This window comes from Tiliqua scincoides, chromosome 1, assembly GCF_035046505.1.
Source record: "Tiliqua scincoides isolate rTilSci1 chromosome 1, rTilSci1.hap2, whole genome shotgun sequence".
NCBI lineage: Eukaryota > Metazoa > Chordata > Lepidosauria > Squamata > Scincidae > Tiliqua > Tiliqua scincoides.
This window is the reverse complement of record NC_089821.1, coordinates 56,473,906-56,498,649: the sequence shown is the minus strand read 5'-3', so window position 1 is coordinate 56,498,649 and position 24,744 is coordinate 56,473,906. Positions and strand designations below refer to the sequence as shown.

General features: G+C 44.1%; 1 protein-coding gene across 2 annotated transcripts in view; it reads right to left on the bottom strand.

Moving 5' to 3' along the window:
* Positions 1-922: 922 nt before the first annotated feature.
* DUSP8 (dual specificity phosphatase 8) overlaps positions 923-24,744 on the bottom strand; it is a 107,422-nt gene continuing 83,600 nt past the window's right edge. For both annotated transcript variants that reach the window (XM_066610121.1, XM_066610122.1), the window contains 4 exons: positions 6,936-7,102; positions 5,541-5,700; positions 4,141-4,264; positions 923-3,511 (listed from right to left, as the gene is read on the bottom strand). In XM_066610121.1, coding sequence (XP_066466218.1) covers positions 2,392-3,511; positions 4,141-4,264; positions 5,541-5,700; positions 6,936-7,102 — 1,571 coding nt within the window. In that variant the 3' untranslated portion in view covers positions 923-2,391. The remainder of the gene's footprint in view (positions 3,512-4,140; positions 4,265-5,540; positions 5,701-6,935; positions 7,103-24,744) is intronic.

The following is a 24,744-nucleotide window of genomic DNA, read 5'->3' as shown; positions in this document are numbered from 1 at the left end:
CTTAGTTTAACTAGCGGAACCCAATTCCAGATCTTCCGTCAACCAGAGCCAGCCTTAACTATAAGACAGAGTGAGACAGCCACTTCAAGGTCACATTTCTTAATTCATTGTTTTTACTACTGATGGATTTGTATTATTCACTTCAAATGCCAAAATATTCTTGGGCAGTCCTTGCCCTCATCTTTCTTTGGTGTTTATCTTTAGAAGGCATCAGGTGACTTTAGAAGGTGACTCTCCACCATTTCCCCTAACAATGCCCAAAAAGAGACTTTTAGACCTGAATTACCTTTGTGGATAAAAACATCCCCGGCAATCAACATGATTTCGCAAAGTCAAGTAAATCTATGATCAGATTAATCAGCAACACATCAAGGAGTTGAGAAGATTGATGCTGGAGCTTAGAGCTGGGGATGGATGGGAGACTCTTGCACGCTACATCTGAAGAAGTATCTATCTTTCCTCAAGCTTCCTGTCTGAAAAGACTATTTGGTTTGGTCTTCCACTGATTCAAGCTTTGTCTTTGGACTGTGTTCTCATTGGCTGATTCACATAAACTGGGAAATCTCTGAATGATTGGGATTCCCTGATTCAGACACAGATTTACGCTGGAGAACTGGAGCTGGGACACCAAATTATGCTTTATGCTCATTCTTGCAATAGTAAGTGGATAACGCCTTGCAGTGGACTCTCTACAGCAGGCTTGAGGTCTGTAAATGAATTTCATTCTGGTACCATGATATCATTATTCTTTCAGCTGGTTGAAGCCATCCTTTCCCACAGGTTTTAGGGCTTTCTTCAAGGCTCTCCCCTATCTCTGCCCTTTGCACAAAGGCATGCTGAAGTCTGAGTTTAATACTGTTTTAATAAAAGCATCATTTTAATGACCATTTGTCACAGCCGCCCCACATTTGTAAGGGTAAGGGTAAGGAATGCCCTATTTGTCACCATAATTCATCTGGAGAATATTCTGAGCTACTGGGAAGGGACTCATCTCCCTGGAAATCAACGCTCAGATTGATCCTTTCCTTAAAGCATTAATCCTAATTCCCTTTTTTGTACAGCAAAGCAAACACCTGCCCTTGCAACCCCAACCCCACTGTCCCCCATACCCAGGAAGGGGAATATTGTATGGCTTTGATTGCAGATGCGATAGAAGTAAGAAGTAAAGAACCATCAAGAAGAATTCCTGGCTCAGTTTGTGTTGAAGATTCTCTTGCTTTTCTTTTTAAATAAAAGTGCATACACCCACACCCACACACCCACACGTGCAGGCACACATACAAAGATTTCTCATCCCACTTTTTGGGGTGTCTGCGTCACTGACGTGAGCTACAGAAGGAGCCACAGGCCGAGGATATTGCTTTGAAACTCATGTTTCAGATTTAAATACCATACACAGTAAAAATAGAGCTGAAAGTACCGCCCCTACATTGTCTGAAAATCATTGCCAGAATGAACAGCTTCAAATAAATTAAAAAGAAAAGTGGAAATATTATTTGTCTCAATAAAAACTGTAGTAAAACCATTTAAACTTTTTTCTTTGTGTTTTTTCTCTCTCTCTTTCTCGCTTATATATAATATATATTTATATATGTATAGAGCTGCTGTAGTGCAGCATTAAAGAATACTAGCCAGAGAAACACAGAGGAGCATGCTCAGTATGGGGTGGGGGCAGAGGAAAGCCAATGACAAAATCAGCCCCCCTGGGCTATGCACCCCAATCTAGGAAGGAGCCACCAATATACATTGTCCAACTCTGACGGAATGAAAGGGGAACTCCCTTCCTGTAATGGGGGGAGATGGGCAAAATCTTTAGCAACTTCCTATAGGTAAGATAGGAATGTATTATTAACAATTGGTAACGTACTCTTACAAGAAAAGAACCTGCTTCCCTTTAAGTTCCCCATTGCAAATATAGAGCTCAAACAACAATCATTTTATCCTAAGAAAACTTTCAATTGGCAGCAATCCTAAAGAGTTTAATTTTGCCCCCGTTTCTTTTTTCTTTTTTAACCCCATCTCTGAGGTCAAACCTCAGCACTCCCCTTTCCCCCGTGTCAGGGGAACGAAAAAAGAAAAAATAATGTCTTGCATGCGAAACAAAAAAGATCTACCATTGAAAGAGTTAATACGCTTCCCACCTGCCAAAAAGGGAATGTGACCATGGTTCGTTTTGGTGGTCGAGGTACGAACAAAGGGGGGCACTAAGCATGCACCGTTATGTTTCTTGACTTTGGATTCATTTAGCTTTGCCTTCGTCTTCACATGTGTGGTCTTCACAAACACACACAGGCATATAAATACTCCCGCCCCACCCTCCTTCTCCCCAGTGTCCCTCCCCCCCACTGACTGATGCACACCCAATTGCTTTCAAAGCTTGCCCGGTGAGCGTCAGGACACCTCTATGATTTCCATGCTGCCTGAAAAGCTAGCCTGCTTGCTGATTTTGCCCAGGTCTTCCCGAGACCTGCTCTCTGACAAGGTCTCCTCAAACTCCATTTGGCAGCTCCTCCGCTTAAATTGCTTCTCAGCGGCCGTGTCCTCGTGCCAGCTGTGGCGCCCGTCTCGCGGCTCCGCTCGCTGCTTGTCCCTCAGTCTGATTTCACAGCTTGCCTGGATTGTGCTGCAGCTGAATGACGAGTAGGCGCTGGTGCTCGCAAACAGAGTCCCGCTCCCGCCACTTTTGCTGCCCGATGCCGCGTCTGTGCTGAAGTACCAGGGGTTCTCAGACGAAGGAGTGCCGGGGGATTCCAAGTGCATCCCCCAAGTGCCAGTGGAGGTTGGAGTTGTGGCTGGCTGCGCCAGCTGCTGCCCCACACTGGGAAGGCTCAGCCGAAGTGTCTGCTTGAGACTGTCCTCCATGCTCGTGCTTTTATGCATGGCACACACCCCGCTAAAATTAAGGCTCAGCCCATGGGCGGGGGAGCCTGCTTGGTGCCTGTGCTTCCGTCTCTGTCGCACTTTGGCCTCAAGAAGGAAGTCAGGCCCACTGGGCCAGTCAGGACTGTCTGGGACAGGAGAGAACTGGCATGTACCGTTGGGACCGGAAGGGCTGTCCAGCTTACAAAGCTTGGGAGTTTCTCCTGCCTCTGTAGGACCTGGGGCATCCTGCCTCTGGCTAGGGGAATAGGCTGACTTGATGTCCAATGAAAAGGAACGCTTCAATCGGTTGGTGTCCTGGATGCGCTCTGAAGACAAGTGCAGTCCATTGAGTCCTTGCTGTAGTGCTGTAGGAGAGACAACCTTGGGAAATCCTGATGGACTCTCAGAATCAACGGAGGAGGTTTCTGAGGTTGTGCTTCTTAATACCTCCTCAGCCTTTTCTGAGGTAGACAGTGTCTGTTGCCTGTTGCCTTCAAGTGATTCCAATGGGTCTTGCTGAGCTTCCCCTTCCCCTTTCTCCCCTTGAGCCTTCAAAGCCTTGAGCAGCTTCAGACTTCTTTCATACTCTAGGAGCTGCCCCAGGAAGTTGAAGTTGGGCGAAATGGAGGGACGCCGGTCTTTAACAAACCTGCGAATGCAAACAAAACAACAGCACTTGTTACTAGGACTGCCCCACTTCCAAATCAATGGAATTGTCTAATTTCCTGAAGGATAAGGATTTGAAAAAATCTAGTCAACAGGCCAAGATGGTATAAGATGATGAAGTGACCTACAATTCAAAGCAGCACTGAGAATGTATTGGATTTGTTTTTGTAACACTCTATCATTCCAAAGAGTAAATGTGTTGCTTTAAAGGTTGTTCGCTTTCTGATAGCAGTTTATTTAAGGTCATTTGGCGCAGTCAGAGTCATGCCTTATATGTTGGCTTCTTGCCATTCACAATCACTGCCACATGCAGTACTAAGTTTTAGGCATGCAACCACTAACTACTAAAAATGCAGGTTTGCTGTGAACTACAAAAGTATTAATCCTGCAAATAATGGTAAATGCATAGGATCCAGCTGGACATGGGCTGGAAGATCTTTTGTGGGACAAGTGAAAAGTATACTTCATGGCAAAATGTGGGGTGTATGCGTGTGTTTTAACTGCTCTCACCAAAAGTCAAGCCTATTGCCTTTTTGGTACACAATGAACAAATCAGCACTTATCAGTAGGTGTAATGGAAATGATGGTAGAAATGCAGTGGAAGCAGCCTACCTGTAGGCATCATCTGAAGACATGCCCATGGTCTTCATGATATAGGCAATGGCAATGGTGGCTGATCGGGAGATCCCTGCCAAGCAATGGACTATCACATGGCAGCTGGATACCTTGGCCTTGTCTGTAGCATGAGAAAACAGCTTTCAGTCTGTGAGCAGCAGCATCATTCTAAACAATAATACTGGGTCCTTTTCCAAAGTGGGAAAAGAAAGTAAAAAGGCCAAGCAAGTCATAGATGTGGGGGCCAGAGGTGGCTGTTGGAAGCTTGGACATTGATCTGAACTCTTGGCTTGCCATAACAAATGCTGTCCAAGTTATTGCCAGTTTTGTCAATTACAAGATAGGGCAAGAAATTACTTTCACGGGGGCCTAAAAATACGGTAAATGCAAATTCTATCCATTGGCACCATTAGGGGTCTGTTGCATCTTAAAACTGGTTTTGGAGGCACTTAGAGTTAAGGCTGCCAGGTGACATCCCTGTAAGTATGGTATTGAAGTCTCCTGCATATTGACAGAACACATATAATATGGGTAATAGTGGAGTACACTTTGCATTGCCCTCTGCCTGATTCAACCTGATGTTGAGAAATTAATCTTTCAGGACAAGAACATGTTCATTTCCAACATTGTCCATTTGGGCCTTAATCTCTTGGCCAAGGCTGTCCACTTGGTGTCAGCCCAAACCTATGCATGTCTACTCAGAAGTAAGTCCCATTAGAGTCAATGGGGCTTACTCCCAGGAAAGTGTGGATAGGATTGGGCTATTAGTCATTGTTTAACCAGACGAAAAATACTGCCCAATGGCTTACAAATAAAGTGTTAGGTTTAAAAGGGGGGGGGGGAATCAAGAGTATTGTTCATAAATACAGTTTTGTTTTCTTGGGTTCCTTCTGCTTAATAAAACTTGAAGTACTCTGGTGCTTTATTTCTCTATTTGTCATAAAAGATTTTGTAACCATCATGCCTCCTTTAACCAACTGTCTGTGGTGTCAGAATGAACTTGGTTGTATTTGATAAAATAAACCACCAGAAGGTTTTTCTTTGTTGAGCCCTCTTGTCCCAAATGATACTTGCTGTCTCTCTGGTGATACTGCAAGTTCACTGCAGGTTCACAATAATCCTGAGAGTTTAACAATCAAGGGACTTCAGTCCTTTTTTAAAAAAACAAACAAACAAAAAAACAAAAACAAAAGGAGAAAAGGCCTCCCAAGGGCAGGCTGGGTGTTTCGTGTACATCACACTGAAAAACAAATGCCAACTACAAAATAGAAAACTGCATGTGCATGAGGCAAACAGCCTATCCACTATCATCCGGGAACTCTTGGCTGTAATAGCACATAAAACACAGCCCAGAAGAAGCCCTGAGAATGTTGCTAGTGACAGGTGAGCAACCTTACCAATGAACTCAATGGATTTATCCAGCCAGGGAAGGAGCTTCTCACAGTAATTGTCATTGACAGGAATGCGCATGAAGTGACTGTCACAGATGAAATCTGGCTTGGGACAGGAGTTGCTGGCATTGAGGACGTAGCTAATCCCATTTTGGGTCATCAGATCCTGGCCAAGAGAAAGATGTTTATCAGTCCAGCATAGGATCTTTTCATTCATTCTTGGGGGGGGGGGGGTTTGACTAGATTACTGAGGCTTTCTTTCTCTTCTCCATCTGCCTACAATTCATGGCAGTGCTTGCATAGAGGGGCATATGCTGGCTGCCTGTTTGGGACTGACTGGGAAAGATATGGAGGATTCAGTGTCTCTTGTTACAATGGAAAAAGCAGGGCTTTTGTGGAGAAGCAACTTCAGGCACAAATTGGTGAATTTAGGGTAAAATACCTAAAGAGGCAGCCTGACACAGAAGCTGATGGGTACAGGCTCATAATTCCCCCCTCCCTTATTTTTCAAACCCTGAAACCCAATACTATGGACCATCTATTGAGTTTTCATGGCTCCATTTTTCTAAGCAGTCTCTGTGTAATAACCCTAACCTCAGCCCATAGGAGCCAGCCTAGCTCCCAAGCTCACATTCCTGGCATTTTTCTTCCTCCTTCCCTTCAACTCCCTGTATAAAATGTTTCCACTTCTCCTTCTGGGTTTCTAGTTTAGACGTTTCTACCTATCCCTCCCCCTGAGGAATGAATGCCCGATTGGCTCCCATCTGTCCAGGATACGCACCCACTGGTATTTTAACAGCAATTATGGTTTCTTTCTTCTTTAATTGTATTTTTTCTTTAAACAGAATTCTCTTCCCTGATGCAATATCATAGCCCAGACATTCTGGCATCTTTTGAAATGACACTGCTCGGCTTTGCTATTCCCAATGCGAATCTCTGTCCATTTTGGGGTCTCCTCAAAGGGTTCTTTGCTGGCAGACATGGGCCGCAGTGCCTACACTCTCCTTCACCTCACCTCATTGCCAGTCACAGTTGAATGCCAAGCTTAATACCTCATCCTTTGGCTCTGAGAGTGGACATGGAAGAGCTGAGGTCAGTGTTATTCTTTAGCCTGGCTGGCACTGGACCCTGACAAGAAACAGCTGGCTCCCTGTCATTAAAACCTCTCAGGGTCAACTCTGCAGCCTTGATGCTCCCGCTGTGAATGTCCTTAACACTTCAAAGGGAATGCACAGACTATGTCCCTGCCTTTCTGCATAATTCAGAATACCCCAAAAGTCACTCCTACCCCCAGTTAGACAATGCTAATTTTCCATCATATGTGAATTATCTTCTTTCCCAACTAGATCTCCTCACTCTTACTTGTCTGAGTAAAGGAAATGCATCTTTGCCACCCCATACCTTGTTTAAGACATCTTTCTGAGAGCCCAGATAGAGATGAGGCAGGATGCGTGTAGGGCCAACATTGGCCACTGGCAAGCATGGCTGGGAGATGCTCATTGGCAAGATGGCAGTGGGTTTCCCTTCACAGAGTCCTGGAAAGCAAGATGAGAAGGTGGCAAAGCCCCCTGGAGAAAGACAAAAGACAACACAGACACTGTGAGCAACTACTACTGTGTGTCATTTTTGCATTTCACATATTTTGCAAGACATAGAGAGCTAGTGGCTTGTCCAAAATCATACAAGTCTGTGGCAAAGATGAAACTGAAACCCAGATCTTTTTGTAGGAAAGTAAAACTTTTGTCCATTTGAACCTAGTACAAGAAGGGGCAAAGCTCACATTTTTAAAAAGAAATTGTATTTATTTGAGAACCGCGTATTTATTGAGAACTGTCCGCAGTTTTAAAGTGGCTAACACTAAAACATAACAAAACTACTGAAAGTAGTTCAGTATAACTACTGTTATAAAGTATAACTACAGTATAACTATGTATAAACACTGTCAAAAAAAAAAAAAAAAAAAAAACCCAGGATGTTACACATGAAAACAAATATTAATTTTTGTTAATATTTGTTAATACATTAAAATAAAATCCAGGGAACTGAAAAAAAGCTTGCTGAAGCAAAAAAGTCTCTAAACAGTGATGGAACACTGCCAAAAGGGGCCAAATGAGTTTGTGATAGCAGGGAGGTCCACATACTGGTCACGTACATATCACAGATCATTGTAATATATACCAACAAGTAAATTTAACTTTGCATGCTGCCCTAGGAGAATTGTTTGAAGGGAAGTTTAGCATTATAAAACAAAATAAGCAAGTTCCCCAACTCCTGTGACTTTCTTACATTCAACTTCTGGCGCCATGTGCCCTCCTGTCCTCTAGAGGGCATGTGAACCCTGCTGATTTTTCTTCCACAGAAGTGAATAAAGTACTACTCTTGGTGCGGCACTGGACCTCTGCTGACAGTGTGCATGCATGCGCATCTCTGTGCGAGCATTCCCTAAAATCCATAAATGTTTCCCTTTCCTTTTCATTATAAAGCAGGTGTTTGTTTTTTCTTTTTTCACAAATAGCTAATAGAACAGACTGTACAATATTTTTAAAAGTTTTCCAACCTGCTTTTTTTCTTTTTGCCACCCTTGGCTTTACTGTCACCAACAACCTCGCCCTTCTTTATTACAACTCTGCCAGCACTTCCCTCTTTGGATGCATGACACATACCCTATGAACTCTATAGGTTAGGGCTATCAACCTATTACTCAGTCAATAAACTAGCTCAACCCATTTTTGCCCCGCCCACAGGTGTATACATTTGGTCCCTGTTGTGTATATGCCAAATTGGGCAGAAATGGCTTTAAATAAGAATTAAAGTAAATAATAATAATAATTCTTTCTACTAAACAGAACAGGAAAACAATTTACACTTTGGGAACTTGACAGGTTGCAGAATCAAGAGACATGCAATGCTGACAGTGCTATTGTCAGCACTGAACACCAAATTGAGTGTGTGTGTGTCCATCAACAACAACAAAATCACATTTGAGATCTGAGATGAACGAATCAGCTCATTTATCATACCTGTGAATGGCTGGACGTACCATTCACCACTGCTCTTCCTATTACAGCAGGTATCTTTCTGGAACTTTTCTTTTTTAATCACCCGCTGATTCCAACACAGGAAGGATTGGAGAGCAGCTCCTGCCTATGGGAAATGTTCAGCATCTCTCTAGTAGGCTAAACTATTTTTCACATTAGACTTTCATGTATTAGAGACCTCCCAGCTGCATGAGCAAATGGTGTAGGTCTGTTTTAGCCAGCAGATTTTTTTAACAGACTGCAAGGCAACCATGTGTCTTAGTGATGGGGAGCAGCAGATAAATATACAGTGCTAAATAAAATAAATTGAAATGGCAGGGGGTCAGTGGGGAAGCCAGAGTGTGTATGTGTAATTCTAAGAAGGCAGGAAATAAATTACCTGCATTGGAATTTGGCCAGGACTCAAAGGGTTAATTTTACACCTCTTTTATAAATAGTCCCCCTAGGATCATTAGCAGCCACATGTGAGCAAGACTTGTCATTTGAGAAATGGCAGTCCTAACAGTTGCCAGTGCTGTTGAGGGCTGGTTTAGAGGGGGCCAAGAGAAGACGATTGCTGAGAGCAGTGGGTTTCAAACTCCTTCCTCTAAGAAACCTTTCTCTGTTCACCTATCTGGTAAGGGCCCCTTGCACGGTTGCTGTGAATCTGCAGTGCATTGCAGAATTTTCGGGGGGCTTATTCAATATTACTCTGTTCATGCAGGACACATTGTTCATTGCAGCCTCATTGTTACACTGCGTGAATGGTCAGCACACAAACAATTCTCTCATGCACCTGCATAATTACAGGGGAAGAGCTGAAGTGGAGCCATTACTAATCTTCTCACTGATAAGCTTTGAGGAAACCCGAGGGTACTCCAGAATACAGAATGAAAACCACAGGCCTAGGACATCACTCCTGGGATTCTTTTAACAGCATTGATCCGTTACTGGCTGATCTTATCCCTCCGCCCATCATCTGTAATTGCTAGCTGAATCACAGCAAACATAGCTGCAGGCCTTTGTACTTGAAACAGATCTGCGTCAGAGGCATGCAGTGTTTTTGGTAGCCTCTCTGTGGCTCCCACATATATACACAGAGCACTTTTCTATTTTGTGCCCAAATGGCTGGCTGATTGAGTGGCCCTCTGAACTGTGCCAATTAGAAAAGGGAGACCATACATGGTGGTGGGAGGCTGAGATATTTGGACAGGGACGGCAGGATTTCATTTCTGAACAGATTCGGGAGCATTTTTTCATGGTCAGATGTTGCAGAACACAACATAACTGGCAGCATCTGAATCACACAGATCCTGCGCTGGTCTGCAGCTTCAGGCTTGGTTTTGTTTTGACCAACTCCCCCAATAAAAAATAACAGAGCTTGCAGAGAGTCAAACAGAAAGGTTTATCTTCAAATTTCCATTGTTAATAGGAAGAATTGGAAAGTTTGACTTTCACATTTGTCAGCTCATACTGGATTTATAGGATTCAAGTGGAAAGAGCTTCAACATTAAATAGAAGAAATGTTGGATTGGGTATACAAATTTCTAATGCAGTTTGGAAATCCCCACTTTTTTTTTTATACAAAGAACCTGAATTACCAACAATTTAGTGGTCACATTTTGCACGAAGTGCTGTTTTTGACTTCTTTCAACAGAAGGTGAAGCCTGGATGTATAACATCCACAATAATCTTTGTTGAGAGAGCTTTCTTCTCAATAAACACACATATTTAATTCTGAGCTAACCCTTTGCAGGGCTTCCTTTTTGTTTTTCTTTTTTTGCTTTCCCTACAGAAATTGCCAGATGGCAAAATCTGATTTTGTTAGAAAGATGTTATTATCTCTGTAGTCAGATAAACCATTAGAAAAATTGAAAACTGTCACAAGGTCTCTCTCTTTAATGTGGAATGCAAAGAGTTAAAGCACCTTCAAACACTACCTCCTCTGTGGCTCCTTCTAGCATGACATCACCCTCTCAACTGGGATATTATATAAGAATGAATGAAGCAAGGCTAGTACAGGTGCATGTGAGCTCTGGTTACTCTCTGTTCCTGTCCCTCTCATTGCATCAATTTCACCAGCAGAAGCATAAATCAACAGGTTGAATGGAGGTTTAATTTGCCCTTAGACTGGGGTGGAGGGGAGAAGTAATCCAAGAACCAAGACTTAGGCATCTTTCAATACTAAAAGAGGCCATTCTATATATGGCCCATGAAATGGGCTATGTGTTGCCATATGAATGTATGAAGGTCAGTGATACTAACACAGTCCATTGATCCATCTAGACCAGTTCTGCGTACTTTTAAGTGGCAACAGCTCTAATACGCCTAAGAACTCTTTCTTAGCCCTTTTTTTTGACCTTGAGAGGCCCAAACTAATTTACCAGTGGCAAACCTATGTGGTTAAATGGACATGGCCCAGTTGATTGGACAGGTCCCTTTTTTTAACAACAGAAGGGGTCCAGGATGCTGCAAGCCAGATGTGGCTATTGAGTCCCTCCCCACAGCTCTACTCTCTCAAAGTGTTTTTCTCAGCCCTGCACACTGCTGGTATTTGAGTTTAGCTGAGAAGGAAAGTGCTGGGGTCCAGGGAAGGAAGGAATGACAGCAGACTGTTGGGAAATAAACTGCACTTGGAGACAAAGGAGTATGCATTTCTCATCTGTGATATTTAATTGACGGTTCCAGGTAGTGATCTGCCACCGAGTGATGGTCCCTCCCATAACCCTTCCTACGGAGATAGCCCACCTTTCCTAAGGAGTGCATCCGACTCAGAAGAGGAAAAATGACCAGTGTCATGACATCTATCAAGCAGGAAGGCAAAAAGGAGGTTTTTATTGCCTGTCCATGAGCCCAAGCCCACAGACTGATTTTACACTTGGCCCATGCTGGTGCACAATCCATCCACATAATCTGCTCTGTGCTTCAAGTTCACTATATATCAGCTATGCAACACGATTCATCCCAGCCATGTTGTAATCTGGAGCACTGTGGAGCAATATGATTGGCAGTATGACTATTATGCTGATGTTTGTATAGACACTGGAAGTGTCACTTTTGGTCCTGGGTCATCCACCCTAATGTTAAATGAGACCTCTTCACCATTCTTGCTGTCATGTTGGAGTGCAGGCCTAAAACACTGAGCAGTGTTGTGTGCTTGCATGGTTTTAGAATCTTCACAGGTGGAGAAACATGCCAGTAGTTTCTTCAAATGCTTTGTTTATTTGCCTGCTCTCCAATGCTTTTATAATTATTTTATTATTTAAATTGTGTCATGCTGCTTTTTTGTTGTTGTACTTCTTTTCTGAGTTGTTTAGATTGCTTTTTTTTTTAAAGCTGAATCTAGTGTTGTTGTTTTTTCCTTAAATGGAGACACGGGACAGAAATTCCCAAATTAAAGGAAAAAATTAAATTAAACCAACCCATATGTCTGTTTAAAGAGAGAGAAATGGGTCACTGTGCATACAAAAATATCAAGCTGCCTCGATAGTCAGATTATTGGTCCATCTAGCCCAGTACTATTCTGACAGACAGAGATTCTCTGGGGTCTCAGCCAGATGTCTTCCCAGTCCTCCTTCCTAAGACTTTCTGACGTAGACATGCCAAGGTCTGAATGTGCATACAAAGGATGTGCTCCACCCACTGAGCTATGGACTCTTCCCCAAAGGGAGAAACCTGCTTGTATCATACAAGGCTGTTTAGGATACAAAGGTTTTACAAAAAGGATGTAATTTTCCAAGACCTGGCTCTTAGCTGAACTGCTCCCTACCATTGTGCTACAATAGAGGCTGAAGGAACACATCCACCTTGCTTGCTTTGTCCCTCTTGAAGCTATTAAAAGCCTCACCACACTGCACACAGCTTGTGCTGTTTTTTTTTTTTTTTTTTAATTTTAAAACACCCAGTGTAAGAGAGATGACATCAGAGCTAAAGCAGGATGGAACCTGCTGCCATTCTCCTAGCAACACTTTCTTCCTTTCCAGGATTTGTCTGTCAGCAGATCCATTGCTAGCTTTGTTGGGGAAAATACAAGCAAGCATGCAGAAGCTATTAAAAGTGCCAAGGGGACTGAATGAGGGGAGCAGGTTCCAGGATCTTGTGCTACCCTTGACCCAACTCTTTCAAACCCAGCTAGGCCCTTGGAGGGGGGGAATTCTAGAAGGTGAGTAAAAGCATGATCTGGCAAAAGATGCACTGTTAAATTAGGTATAGAATAAAGTTTATGGACAAAAATTAAAGAAAATTAGGTCTGCTAGAGAGTCCTAAAAGAATAGATGAGATTGAAACGTGCAGCAACTGTTGAAGTCTCCTTAACATATAGCAGTGTTTCTCAAACTGTGGGTTGGGGCCCACTAGGTGGGTCATGAGCTAATTTCAGGTGGGTCCCCATTCATTTCAATTTTTTTAAAATATATTAGACTTGATACAACCATGGTATGTGACTGCATTTGGGGAAATGTTACACATCTGTACTTTTAATAGGCTACTACGTGCATGTTTTTAACAATGATAGTCAATGGGATTTACTCCTGGGTAAGTGTGGGTAGGATTGCAGCCTAGAATTGTTAAAAATTTCCTGCTTGATGATGTCACTTCTGATCATCACTTCTGGTGGGTCCTGACAGATTCTTATTCTAAAAAATAGATCCCGGTGCTAAACATTTGAGAACAATTGATATATGGGATTTAAGTCCACCTTCATAGGACTGCAGGGGAAAATGTAAAGAGATGAGACAGGAGAAAAGGGGAAAAATCAGGAATGGGGGGGGAGAGACGCGAGGGAAGTAAGGATGTGGAGAAAGCACAGGGGCCTAGGAAAGAAGGAAGTAGGGACTTGATGAGATACCAGGCCAAGGGAGGCAGCAAGAGGCCTGGAAAGGAAGGGAGAAGAAAGAGAGACAGAGTGACCCTACTGAAACACGGGAAGAGGAGAAGGTCAGGAGGAGGAGTCGGGGTGTGTTGCATACATGTGAGTTCATACATATACATACATGAACTCTCAGTCACAATAGTGGTTTAAGGCCTCCAGTTTCCTTTTAATTTTAAAAAGCCAATGTAGTTTAATGCAAACATCACCAAGGCAACAAGCAAGTTCCCTGACATGATTGATGATGGGGCTGGCTTTGCTATTAATATGTGCTGGCTGCCTTACTAGCTTCAGCTCAAGCAAGGAAAATTTAACAAAGAGGTCCTGGGCCTTGTACATGCAGAGCTCCTTTATTTGTCAGCCTGTATGCCCTGGGAGTGGTATTCTTTTGGCATGAGTGGAATTAACAGAGGGAGTGAATCTGTATGTGGGGCAGCGTGGGTGGAAAAGGCTCTCAGATTTCTTCGAAGTGCTCTCTCTCCCCAGCCTGGCTGAGGCTTTGGGACAGCAGTTGATTCTTTGTCCTTTTCAGAACCCCGAGGTTGGCCAAGGCTGCAACATTCCTTGGGTTGTCAGACAAAGATTCTCAGCCATGTGCAAATTTCCTACCTGTCTTGTAGAGGTGACAGATCAGGAGAGAGATCTTGGGGTGGTGGTGGACAGGTCGATGAAAGTGTCGACCCAATGTGCGGCAGCAGTGAAGAAGGCCAATTCTATGCTTGGGATCATTAGGAAGGGTATTGAGAACAAAACGGCTAGTATTATAATGCCGTTGTACAAATCGATGGTAAGGCCACACCTGGAGTATTGTGTCCAGTTCTGGTCGCCGCATCTCAAAAAAGACATAGTGGAAATGGAAAAGGTGCAAAAGAGAGCGACTAAGATGATTACGGGGCTGGGGCACCTTCCTTATGAGGAAAGGCTACGGCGTTTGGGCCTCTTCAGCCTAGAAAAGAGACGCTTGAGGGGGGACATGATTGAGACATACAAAATTATGCAGGGAATGGACAGAGTGGATAGGGAGATGCTCTTTACACTCTCACATAATACCAGAACCAGGGGACATCCACTAAAATTGAGTGTTGGGCGGGTTAGGACAGACAAAAGAACATATTTCTTTACTCAGCGTGTGGTCGGTCTGTGGAACTCCTTGCACCAGGATGTGATGCTGGCGTCTAGCCTAGACGCCTTTAAAAGGGGATTGGACAAGTTTCTGGAGGAAAAATCCATTATGGGGTACAAGCCATGATGTGTATGCGCAACCTCCTGATTTTAGAAATGGGTTATGTCAGAATGCCAGATGCAGGGGAGGGCACCAGGATGAGGTCTCTTGTTATTTGGTGTGCTCCCTGGGGCATTTGGTGGGCCGCTGTGAGATACAGGAAGCTGGACTAGATGGGCCTATGGCCTGATCCAGTGGGGCTGTTCTTATGCTAGGTGGAAGGAATAGAGATGAAGTCTAGTAAACAGAGAAACACTAGCCGATGCATCTCTTTACATCTCTCTTTCATTCACAATTATACGCTTCCTCCATCAGTGGTCTCTTCAGCCTTTCAGAAGCTCGTGGTCAGAGCAACAAGCATTTTCCCATTTACATTCCCAGTTACATGAAATTGCAGTTGTTGCAAATCATGAATGGAAGCTCTGAACAGCTTGCAAAACAAGAGGAAATGGGAGCCCAAAGCTCACCATTGCTTCTGCATGTCATAACAAATCATGGTTTAGCATTACTTCTGAATCTGCTCATTGAGAAAGAAAAGGGATTTGGGATATTAAGTTCAACTTCTCTTTTGCAGTATGCCAAAATAGATGGCATTTCCTATAGACTCATTTTCCATAATAGGAAAATGATATGTTCATATGCCTCTGAGAGGCCATTTCTTGATCAGGGATATTAAGCCCAGCATGTAAAAAGCTCATTTAGAAATGGTTACTGTTTTGTGACTAAAGGATTATTTGTTTTCATACAGCTGAAGAGTGTAAATGAGTGACTCCAATCTTGTGTTTTTTTCAAACTTCACTCAAAAATGCTGCCTTGACAAGTTGTATATTGTTTGTTCTTTGGTTTAGGAACAAAGAACTTGCCTTGACAAGTTGTATATTGTTTGTTCTTTGGTTTAGGACACTCACATGTTTTAAAAAGCTGTACATAAAGATTTTTTAAAAAACTATTTTCATTTACTAAGAGCACTGACATTATTAAATCTGCCACAGTTGCTAAGAAAATCAGACTCATTAATCAGAGGAAAATGTTTTCCTGGTTCAGGAACAATCTTTGACTGCTTACAGAGGATGATGAAACCAGGAAATCCCGAACTGTGTACAGGTAAATAGGAAGTGTCTGGGTATCCTTATGAAATACATTGAATAATTGATGAATTACAGTACATTAACAAAATATCAGTCTACCAAGAGGCTGACTGCTTCAACTTTGCATGAGTAATTGCTCCAACCGTGCTTCAAGATTGGCATCTACTGTACTTTTGTATTAGATGCAACTGACTGATTTTGTTACTCCAGACACTCGTAAATGAGGCACAAACTGCCTGTTCTCAGTGGAGTCTGTCTTTGTAACTCTGTGAGTCTCTGCTTTAGGATTGTCTCATTCCAATCAACATGCAAGCCCAGAACAGTGACTTGTGCAGAAACACAGAAAGTATGCGGGCTCCTTTGAGGAGAGTAAGGTCAGTCTTACTCTTGAGTAAGGTCAGTCTTACTCTTATCCAATATTCCCTAGGTTTGCCATTGAGGTATTTTATTATGGTATTGGAATACTTCACAGTTTTTAGAATACTTCTATTACCACCCTGTGGTAGAACTTTGGTAATAGAACTTTGGCTGCAATCCTAACCATACTTTCCTAAGCCCCATTGAACAAAACAGGACTTACTTCTGAGTAGAACTGGTTAGGATTGTGCCCTTTATTACTTAAGTTACACAGATGTGAAGACGGGACACAAAGAGGATTATTCAAGGCTACACAGGATAGCTGTAGCAAAAGTGGTCCCTCACTGCACTCTCAAGGAAACCTTGAAAAAGATGCACACATGCACTCAGTTTTCTGCAGTTTTCCACAGTGGGAACTTCCAACGGGTAGCCCAATCCTAAAGGCACAACTGCTGCTAGGTGCAGTGGTGCCAAAGTGGCTGCTGCTGCATCCTGCAGCACCACAAAAGCCTCCAGAGGTTTTCTCCAGAAAAGCCCTAAGTCCCGCAATGGGGCTTCTCAAGACTGCGACGGCTATTTTGCTGGTGCTGAGCTGAGACTGTGTCAGGCTGGAAGGCCCAACACACCGGTCCTGTCGCCTCCCGCCCCAGTTCCCCCTGCCCCACCCTGCCCTGGAATGCTACTCCCTGCCCCCGAAGCCCTCACTGCCACCTGGAGCTCTTACCTAGCTCTGGGCAGAGGGTGGCTTGCACTGGGCTCAGCGCTAACTAGCGCTGCGCCAGCACCAGCGCTGACTAGGCGCTGTGTGTCACTGACATGTTTTACGGCACATTTGCGACACCCAGCACTGGCACTGGGCCTAAGTCATGGTTTGTCAGCTGGTGTGAGCAAGCCAGTTGGAGCTGCTTCTTGGAAAAACTCTGAAAAAAATCCCATGAGCTCAGGCAAATGTCTCCTGTTCCATTTTTGAGACTGAAACTGGACTTCAAAGTTCCAGGTTAGCACCTAATCTTTAAGAAATCCTTCTTCTCTAATGAATTTTAGGATAGGAGACAGAATGACAAAGGAAGTATCCACTTATTCAGAGCCCTTAACTATCTATCATTCAGGTTTGTTCACCTGACAAGACCTTTCTTCATACCATGGTGTCTGGCAAATGTTTAAACCATTTGGATCATGAAGCAACAATTCAATAATTCCCTCGCCCTTCCATTATTCTCTCCCTTTCATTAGCTTCCCTGAAGCCCGATGGAAATTCCCAAATTCTCCCATAACAAGATTACTCAAGTTAGGGCCCAATCCTATCCAACTTTCTAGCACCAATGCAAGCCCGAGGCAAGGAATAAAATGCTCCCATACCTTGAGGAGGCCTTTGTGACTGCCTCCCCAACACAGGAAGCAGTGCGTACCCCATTAGCACAGTAGCACCGGCACTGGACAATTTGATAGGATTGGGCCTTTAGTTGTTACTTTCAGTGCTGTCCTTGGCAAGTCCTTTTCTTTTTGGTAGCCATTTAAAAATTATTTTGTGTTATCAATATCATCCTGTCTTCCTCATATTCCTCTACTAACATTTTCCTCCTATTTCTTCTTAGCTGAAACAGGACAGCTTTCTGTCATCTAAACCTACTACCTGCCTTCCTGGCCTCATTTCCCTGGGCATTTTCTTTCTTTGCTTCTGGTCTTCTTATTGTTTTTATGTTTAATCTCATCTTCTATGGTGGACTGATTTAAATAAAGAATTGTGGAGAAAGAGAGACCAATTTTAGGCTGCATATTGTACATACTGCGAGTGTCATAGAAATCAATGGAGTTTACTTCTGAGTAGATATACAAAGGATTACACTGTTGCTTACAGCCCAATCCTACCTAACCCCCCCCCCCAATGCAGTCATGCCACCACCATGCACACTGCATCCTGCAGAGCAGGGCAGTCCCAGGTAAGTTTTCCCTGACCCGCCTGAATCTGTACCGCTTGGAACTGCACCAGCTACTTTGTCTGGGAAGGAGGATTGAGGACAGGAAGAGGAATAGGATACTGCCACTGATACTGCTCCCTACCTGGCCTCAGTCAGGCTCCTCTCCACTCCAGTCCCACATTCCCACTCCCTCTCCTCCCTGACCACCTAACCCCTGCACCTGACAGATTTACCTTCATGGGTCCAGCAAAGGGCCTCCCATGCTGCTGCCATTTGCGGCTGAGTTCCTAAAATGGCTGCCTCTGACACACAGCACATGGTGCCAGAACCATTTTACAATAGTGGAACAAAGTTCTGCTGCCATACATTCCTCCACATGCTGACACAATCCTGGATAGGACTGGGTTGTAAATCAACACTTCCATTTTGAAGTGCATGTATTTCCTGATCAAGCAAGCCCATTACCCAATTCTTGTAACTGGGGTCTGTGATTAAGTATGTGTATACTTTATAAATTTGTTTATTATATTGTTTTACAATGCAAGCCACACTAAGAGTATTTTTATTGAACAATAGGATAAAAACGTTAAAAATAATGCATCAATACATCATCAATTTATATAACCTAAAGTCATCTTCTAAAATCTTTGATAGAGAACCCACATTGCACTGCACTTGGTCATGTTGTGAGAATGGATGATGGCCGGATCCCAAAGGATCTCCTCTATGGAGAACTCGTGCAAGGAAAGCGCCCTACAGGTAGACCACAGCTGCGATACAAGGACATCTGCAGGAGGGATCTGAAGGCCTTAGGAGTGGACCTCAACAAGTGGGAAACCCTGGCCTCTGAGCAGCCCGCTTGGAGGCAGGCTGTGCAGCATGGCCTTTCCCAGTTTGAAGAGACACTTGACCAACAGTCTGAGGCAAAGAGGCAAAGAAGGAAGGCCCACAGCCAGGGAGACAGACCAGGGACAGACTGCACTTGCTCCCGGTGTGGAAGGGATTGTCACTCCCGAATCGGCCTTTCAGCCACACTAGACGCTGTTCCAGAACCACCATTCAGAGCGCGATACCATAGTCTTTCGAGACTGAAGGTTGCCAACAACATTGCACTGCAAACACCTGCTACCTGGGTAAAAAGGCCCCTTTTAAGTTGCAGTTCTCTTATATTTTATGGGGGAGAGCAACTGTCCCTATTCAGCTCAACACAGCATTTTTTTCCAATACAGGTGGTTCCTCAATATCTGCAAAGGATAAGTTCTTGGACGCCGCACTGATACCGAAAATGACAATCAAATATGCAATTTTCAGTCCCTTTCCCCCTCCGAAGGGGACCGGAGTGCAGCTTTCTGAAGAGGCAGCCCGCATCCACCTGGAGAAAGTGGACCCAAGGGAAACTGGAAGTGACCTTTTTTTTGCCATATAAGGTACTCTGAGGCACGGGGAGGCCCCTGGAGGGGTTCACCAGGCCTTAGAATGCCTAATATGGTGAAAAAAGTCATTTCTGATTTCCCTCAGGAACCCAGAAGTGGCGATTTTTCACGTCTGCAGGCCATTCTGAAGCCTGCAGAGGTAGCAGGCAGATGCACACTGCCTGTGTGGGTTTCAGAAAGCTTCCAGAGTGAACCAGAGCACAACTGGTGGAAGGCAAAGGTGGAACGGAGTCTGGCTTAATGCAGGTCTGGGAACTCACATTGAACCAGATCTGTGGATGAAAAATCTGCAGATAAACAGGCTCCACCTGTAACTGTTTAGTGGTGACTCTTTTGTAACTTTTTCAGATTGTAAGCCCTCTAGGTCAGAAATTTAAAAATTTCTTTTAAGAACATAAGAACAGCCCCACTGGATCAGGCCATAGGCCCATCCAGCTTCCTGTATCTCACAGCGGCCCACCAAATGCCCCAGGGAGCACACCAGATAACAAGAGACCTCATCCTGGTGCCCTCCCCTGCATCTGGCATTCTGACATAACCCATTTCTAAAATCAGGAGGTTGCGCATACACATCATGGCTTGTACCCCGTAATGGATTTTTCCTCCAGAAACTTGTCCAATCCCCTTTTAAAGGCGTCTAGGGTAGACGCCAGCACCACATCCTGTGGCAAGGAGTTCCACAGACCGACCACACACTGAGTAAAGAAATATTTTCTTTTGTCTGTCCTAACCCGCCCAAAACACTGTTTTTTTGCTATATAAAAACAGCTTTGTGATCCTTTTTGGGCCTTTGGCCTGATCCAGCAGGGCTCTTCTTATGCTCTTGTGCTGAAAACTGATTGATGCGTGTTTTAGGTACATATTATAATATGAGCTTACTGACAAGACATAGATTTCTGTTTGGTTTTTTCTGTTGTTGTTACTGGGAAAATAGTTACTGGGCAAAATAGGATTTTTCATTGAGATGGGCAGTAAATGTCCATGCTGTTTTGTTAATAGAGTTGTAAACCTAAGAACTGAAACAGTGCAGACTTCAGGTAGTTGGAAAGCATAAAACAGGAATACTAGATCGTTCATATAGGCACTGTGGTTGATCTTAGTGATATACAAGGAATGGCACCTTGCACATCCTAGTGCCTTGATGACTTCCAAGCCCCTGGGTCCAAACAGGAAACCCACAGCAATAAACAAAATTGATTACATGGAGTCATTTTAAATGCTTTACCTCAGAAGTCAGACATTTTTCCTGTGATTTTTTTTACAAAGAAAAGAAGGATTTATTATTATTATACCACTTTTCAACAAGTGTAGTTCACAAAGTGGTTTATGTTTTAAAATAAATCAATAAAATGGCCCCACGCTGACAGTACATTAGTCCTGTACCAATTTAAAACCAAGCAAAGTCCATGATATGAATCAAAAGCTTCACCAATTGGTCAATCATTGTGTCAGCATCTGGTTGTGAAACTGTTCATCCTGCAATTCAGAGTCCACCATCTCAAAGTACAGCGTACACCCTGCAACTCCTTCTTCTGTTCCTTGCCATGTCAGAGCAGTGACAGAGCAAAGAGCAAATGTACCTTCAATTCTCTCGGCAATGCACATGAATTTTTATACTGCTCTTCTTTTGGGAAGAGGCAATTGCATTTTCAACTAAGCCTGCAACTGATTGTGGATTAAACTGAGTGAAGTCCAGAGGAACATCTCTCCAGCAGGCAAGGGCTGCAATTGCTTGGCTTTGGCCTAGTGAGCTCACAGATCATTTGGCTTGCTCATCATAAGAACATAAGAACAGCCCCACTGGATCAGGCCATAGGCCCATCTAGTCCAGCTTCCTGTATCTCACAGCGGCCCACCAAATGCCCCAGGGAGCACACCAGATAACAAGAGACCTCATCCTGGTGCTCTCCCCTACATCTGGCATTCTGACTTAACCCATTCCTAAAATCAGGAGGTTGCGCATACACATCATGGCTTGTACCCCATAATGGATTTTTCCTCCAGAAACTCGTCCAATCCCCTTTTAAAGGCGTCTAGGCTAGACGCCAGCACCACATCCTGTGGCAAGGAGTTCCACAGACCGACCACGCTCTGAGTAAAGAAATATTTTCTTTTGTCTGTCCTAACCCGCCCAACACTCAATTTTAGTGGATGTCCCCTGGTTCTGGTATTATGTGAGAGTGTAAAGAGCATCTCCCTATCCACTCTGTCCATCCCCTGCATAATTTTGTATGTCTCAATCATGTCCCCCCTCAAGCGTCTCTTTTCTAGGCTGAAGAGGCCCAAACGCCGTAGCCTTTCCTCATAAGGAAGGTGCCCCAGCCCCGTAATCATCTTAGTCGCTCTCTTTTGCACCTTTTCCATTTCCACTATGTCTTTTTTGAGATGCGGCGACCAGAACTGGACACAATACTCCAGGTGTGGCCTTACCATCGATTTGTACAACGGCATTATAATACTAACCGTTTTGTTCTCAATACCCTTCCTAATGATCCCAAGCATAGAATTGGCCTTCTTCACTGCCACCGCACATTGGGTCGACACTTTCATTGACCTGTCCACCACCACCCCAAGATCTCTCTCCTGATCTGTCACAGACAGCTCAGAACCCATCAGCCTATATGTGAAGTTTTGATTTTTTGCCCCAATGTGCATGACTTTACACTTACTGACATTGAAGCACATCTGCCATTTTGCTGCCCATTCTGCCAGTCTGGAGAGATCCTTCTGGAGCTCCTCACAATCACTTCTGGTCTTTACCACTCGGAAAAGTTTGGTGTCGTCTGCAAACTTAGCCATTTCACTGCTCAACCCTGTCTCCAGGTCATTTATGAAGAGGTTGAAAAGCACCGGTCCCAGGACAGATCCTTGGGGCACACCGCTTTTCACCTCTCTCCATTGTGAAAATTGCCCATTGACACCCACTCTCTGCTTCTTGGACAGCTGCTACTAGTGGACACTGCAGGACTATCTTCTGTCCTTAAGGCAGTGATTCTCACCCTTTTTAGCCTGGGACCCACTTCTGAGAATAACAATCTGTCTGGGGCCCACTGGAATTTATGCCAGCAACCTGGATGTGATGTCATACCCAGAAATGACATCATCAAACAGGAAGTGACATCACTGATGTTGGAGCTGGAAGTGATGTCATCAAGCAGGAAGTTCTTGCCTAGAAACTCAAACTGTAAATGACTGTAAAAAGCAGTATTCCAGCTCAGAAGCTTCTTCCAATTCTCCCTGCCCTCGCTACCATTGCTATCAAGCAAAAAATAAAACAACATCTGGAACAAAATATTTGTGTATTTACTACTGTTTTTATTTCTGTCTTTTTACAAAATCTCAAGCTACTTCTTGTATTGCGCTTTAAACTAACAAACATTGATGTGGCTATTGATACTGTGCTCAGCACTAGGCAGAAACAAGCGCACCCTACTCATGCACCTCAACACAAGAAGTAGCTTGAGCTTTTGTAAATAAAAGAAATAAAAACAGTAGTATCCCCCTCAGAATCAAAATAAGCAGGGACGCTTCCCCTCATCTCCCCCAAGGCTAAGCATGTCTACTCAGAATTGACTCCCATTATTGGCAATGGGGCTTACTCCCAGGTAAGAGTAGACAGAATTGCAGCCTAAGAGAGAAGTAAGAAGAGGGGAAAGGTACACATCAGAGAAGCAGCTGGTGGAGCAGAACTCTTCCTGGGTGTTCCCCATCACATGCCAGGCTTGCCCTTCCTCCCCCCCCCCCCCGGCTTCTCTCTTGGCAGCCAGGCAACCAGGGATCCCCCTTCAACCCCTGCAAAGTTATAAAGAGAGGACGTGCTAGCCAGGGCAGGAAAGGATCGCAGCTTCCAGGCAATTTCAGAGAGGGAGAGAGGTCGTGATGCAGAGGATGAGAATGGCAATGGGGTGGCGGCGGCGGCGATGCTGCTTTCAAGGCAGGCTCACAAGAGGGGAGATCACGCGGATCTGCCTCTACTCACCCAAGCCCTGTGTTCAGGTTTCCGCCTACACTCTCCAGCCCAGCCCAGCTGCGGGGGGGGGGGGAGCTGCTCTGTCTTGCAACCCCAAGGCAGCCCATCCCATCAAAGCACCCAAGCTGACAAAGGTTGGTGGGGAGAAGCTGCCAGCTTCTCGTGAACCACCAGAAATCAGATCGTGACCCACCAAGTGGGTACCGAACCACAGTTTGAGAACCACTGCCTTAAGGAATTGGATAAAATGGGGTCTTTTGTTTTTCATTGCAAGTGATGGTACATAATACCTTTCCACTGGGACTACTTGCAAGGCCTGTGATCTTCCTTCTAATGTTGCCTGAAGATACCTACTATTAGGCCACATTGGGTGATGAAATGTACAACCACAAGTGGCTAGAGGTGCTGAAGGGCATACTAACCCTAGAATAAGATTTCATCCCAGCCCTCATCTCCTTGTACCTGACAGCAAGCCACAATAGAGATGTCTTCCTGAGGTGTTGCGTGATATGAGACATTTCTGGCCAATTCCTAGGGTGGACTAAGTTCTCTAAAAGATGTTTGAGGGAGGAGCAAGAGGATATGTACAGCTGCACACACACCCAGGCTCAACTGCCATCTTATGACCCCTGCAGTCTAGTACTGCATACACCTCTCCATTCTGCAGCAGTTGTCTCCCAATTTGCAGGTGTCACCATTATTTCCTTTCACAATCACAAAAACTACTGGTTCCTTTGTAATTGTTCCATTTTAGGACTACTATATATTCCTGATTTGCTTGACAACATCCACAATAGACCTGCAATCTGCTGAGTGCCCTGATGTACTTATGACAGTTGTTCAATAGTATTGTCTAACACCTGTCTTTTCACTGAGACAAAACTGATTTTGATGTTTAAGAGGAAAAAGACAACAGGCTAGCCAGGACACAAATCTGAGATCATGCCTCTCTTTTTGCCACAGAACAACAACAACAACAGTATTTATATACCGCTTTTCAACAGAATCTCTCAGATCAGCAACTCTGTAACATTCTACCATACTTACAATCAGGATTCTAATTCACTTTGGGCGCAATCCTAACCAACTTTCCAGCACTGACTTAGCCGCAATGCAGCCCCAAGTTAAGGTTACAAACATGCCCTTACCTTGAGGAGGCCCCCTTGACTGCCTCCCCACTGCAAGATGCAGTGCATACCACACTGGCACAGCTATGTCAATGCTGGAAAGTTGGTTAGGATTGCGCCCTTTATTTAAAATATTTCTCTAACACCTTATAGTTGCAATCAAAGACTAATTAAGGTGGTTTACAGATTAAAATTCAAATAAAAACAATC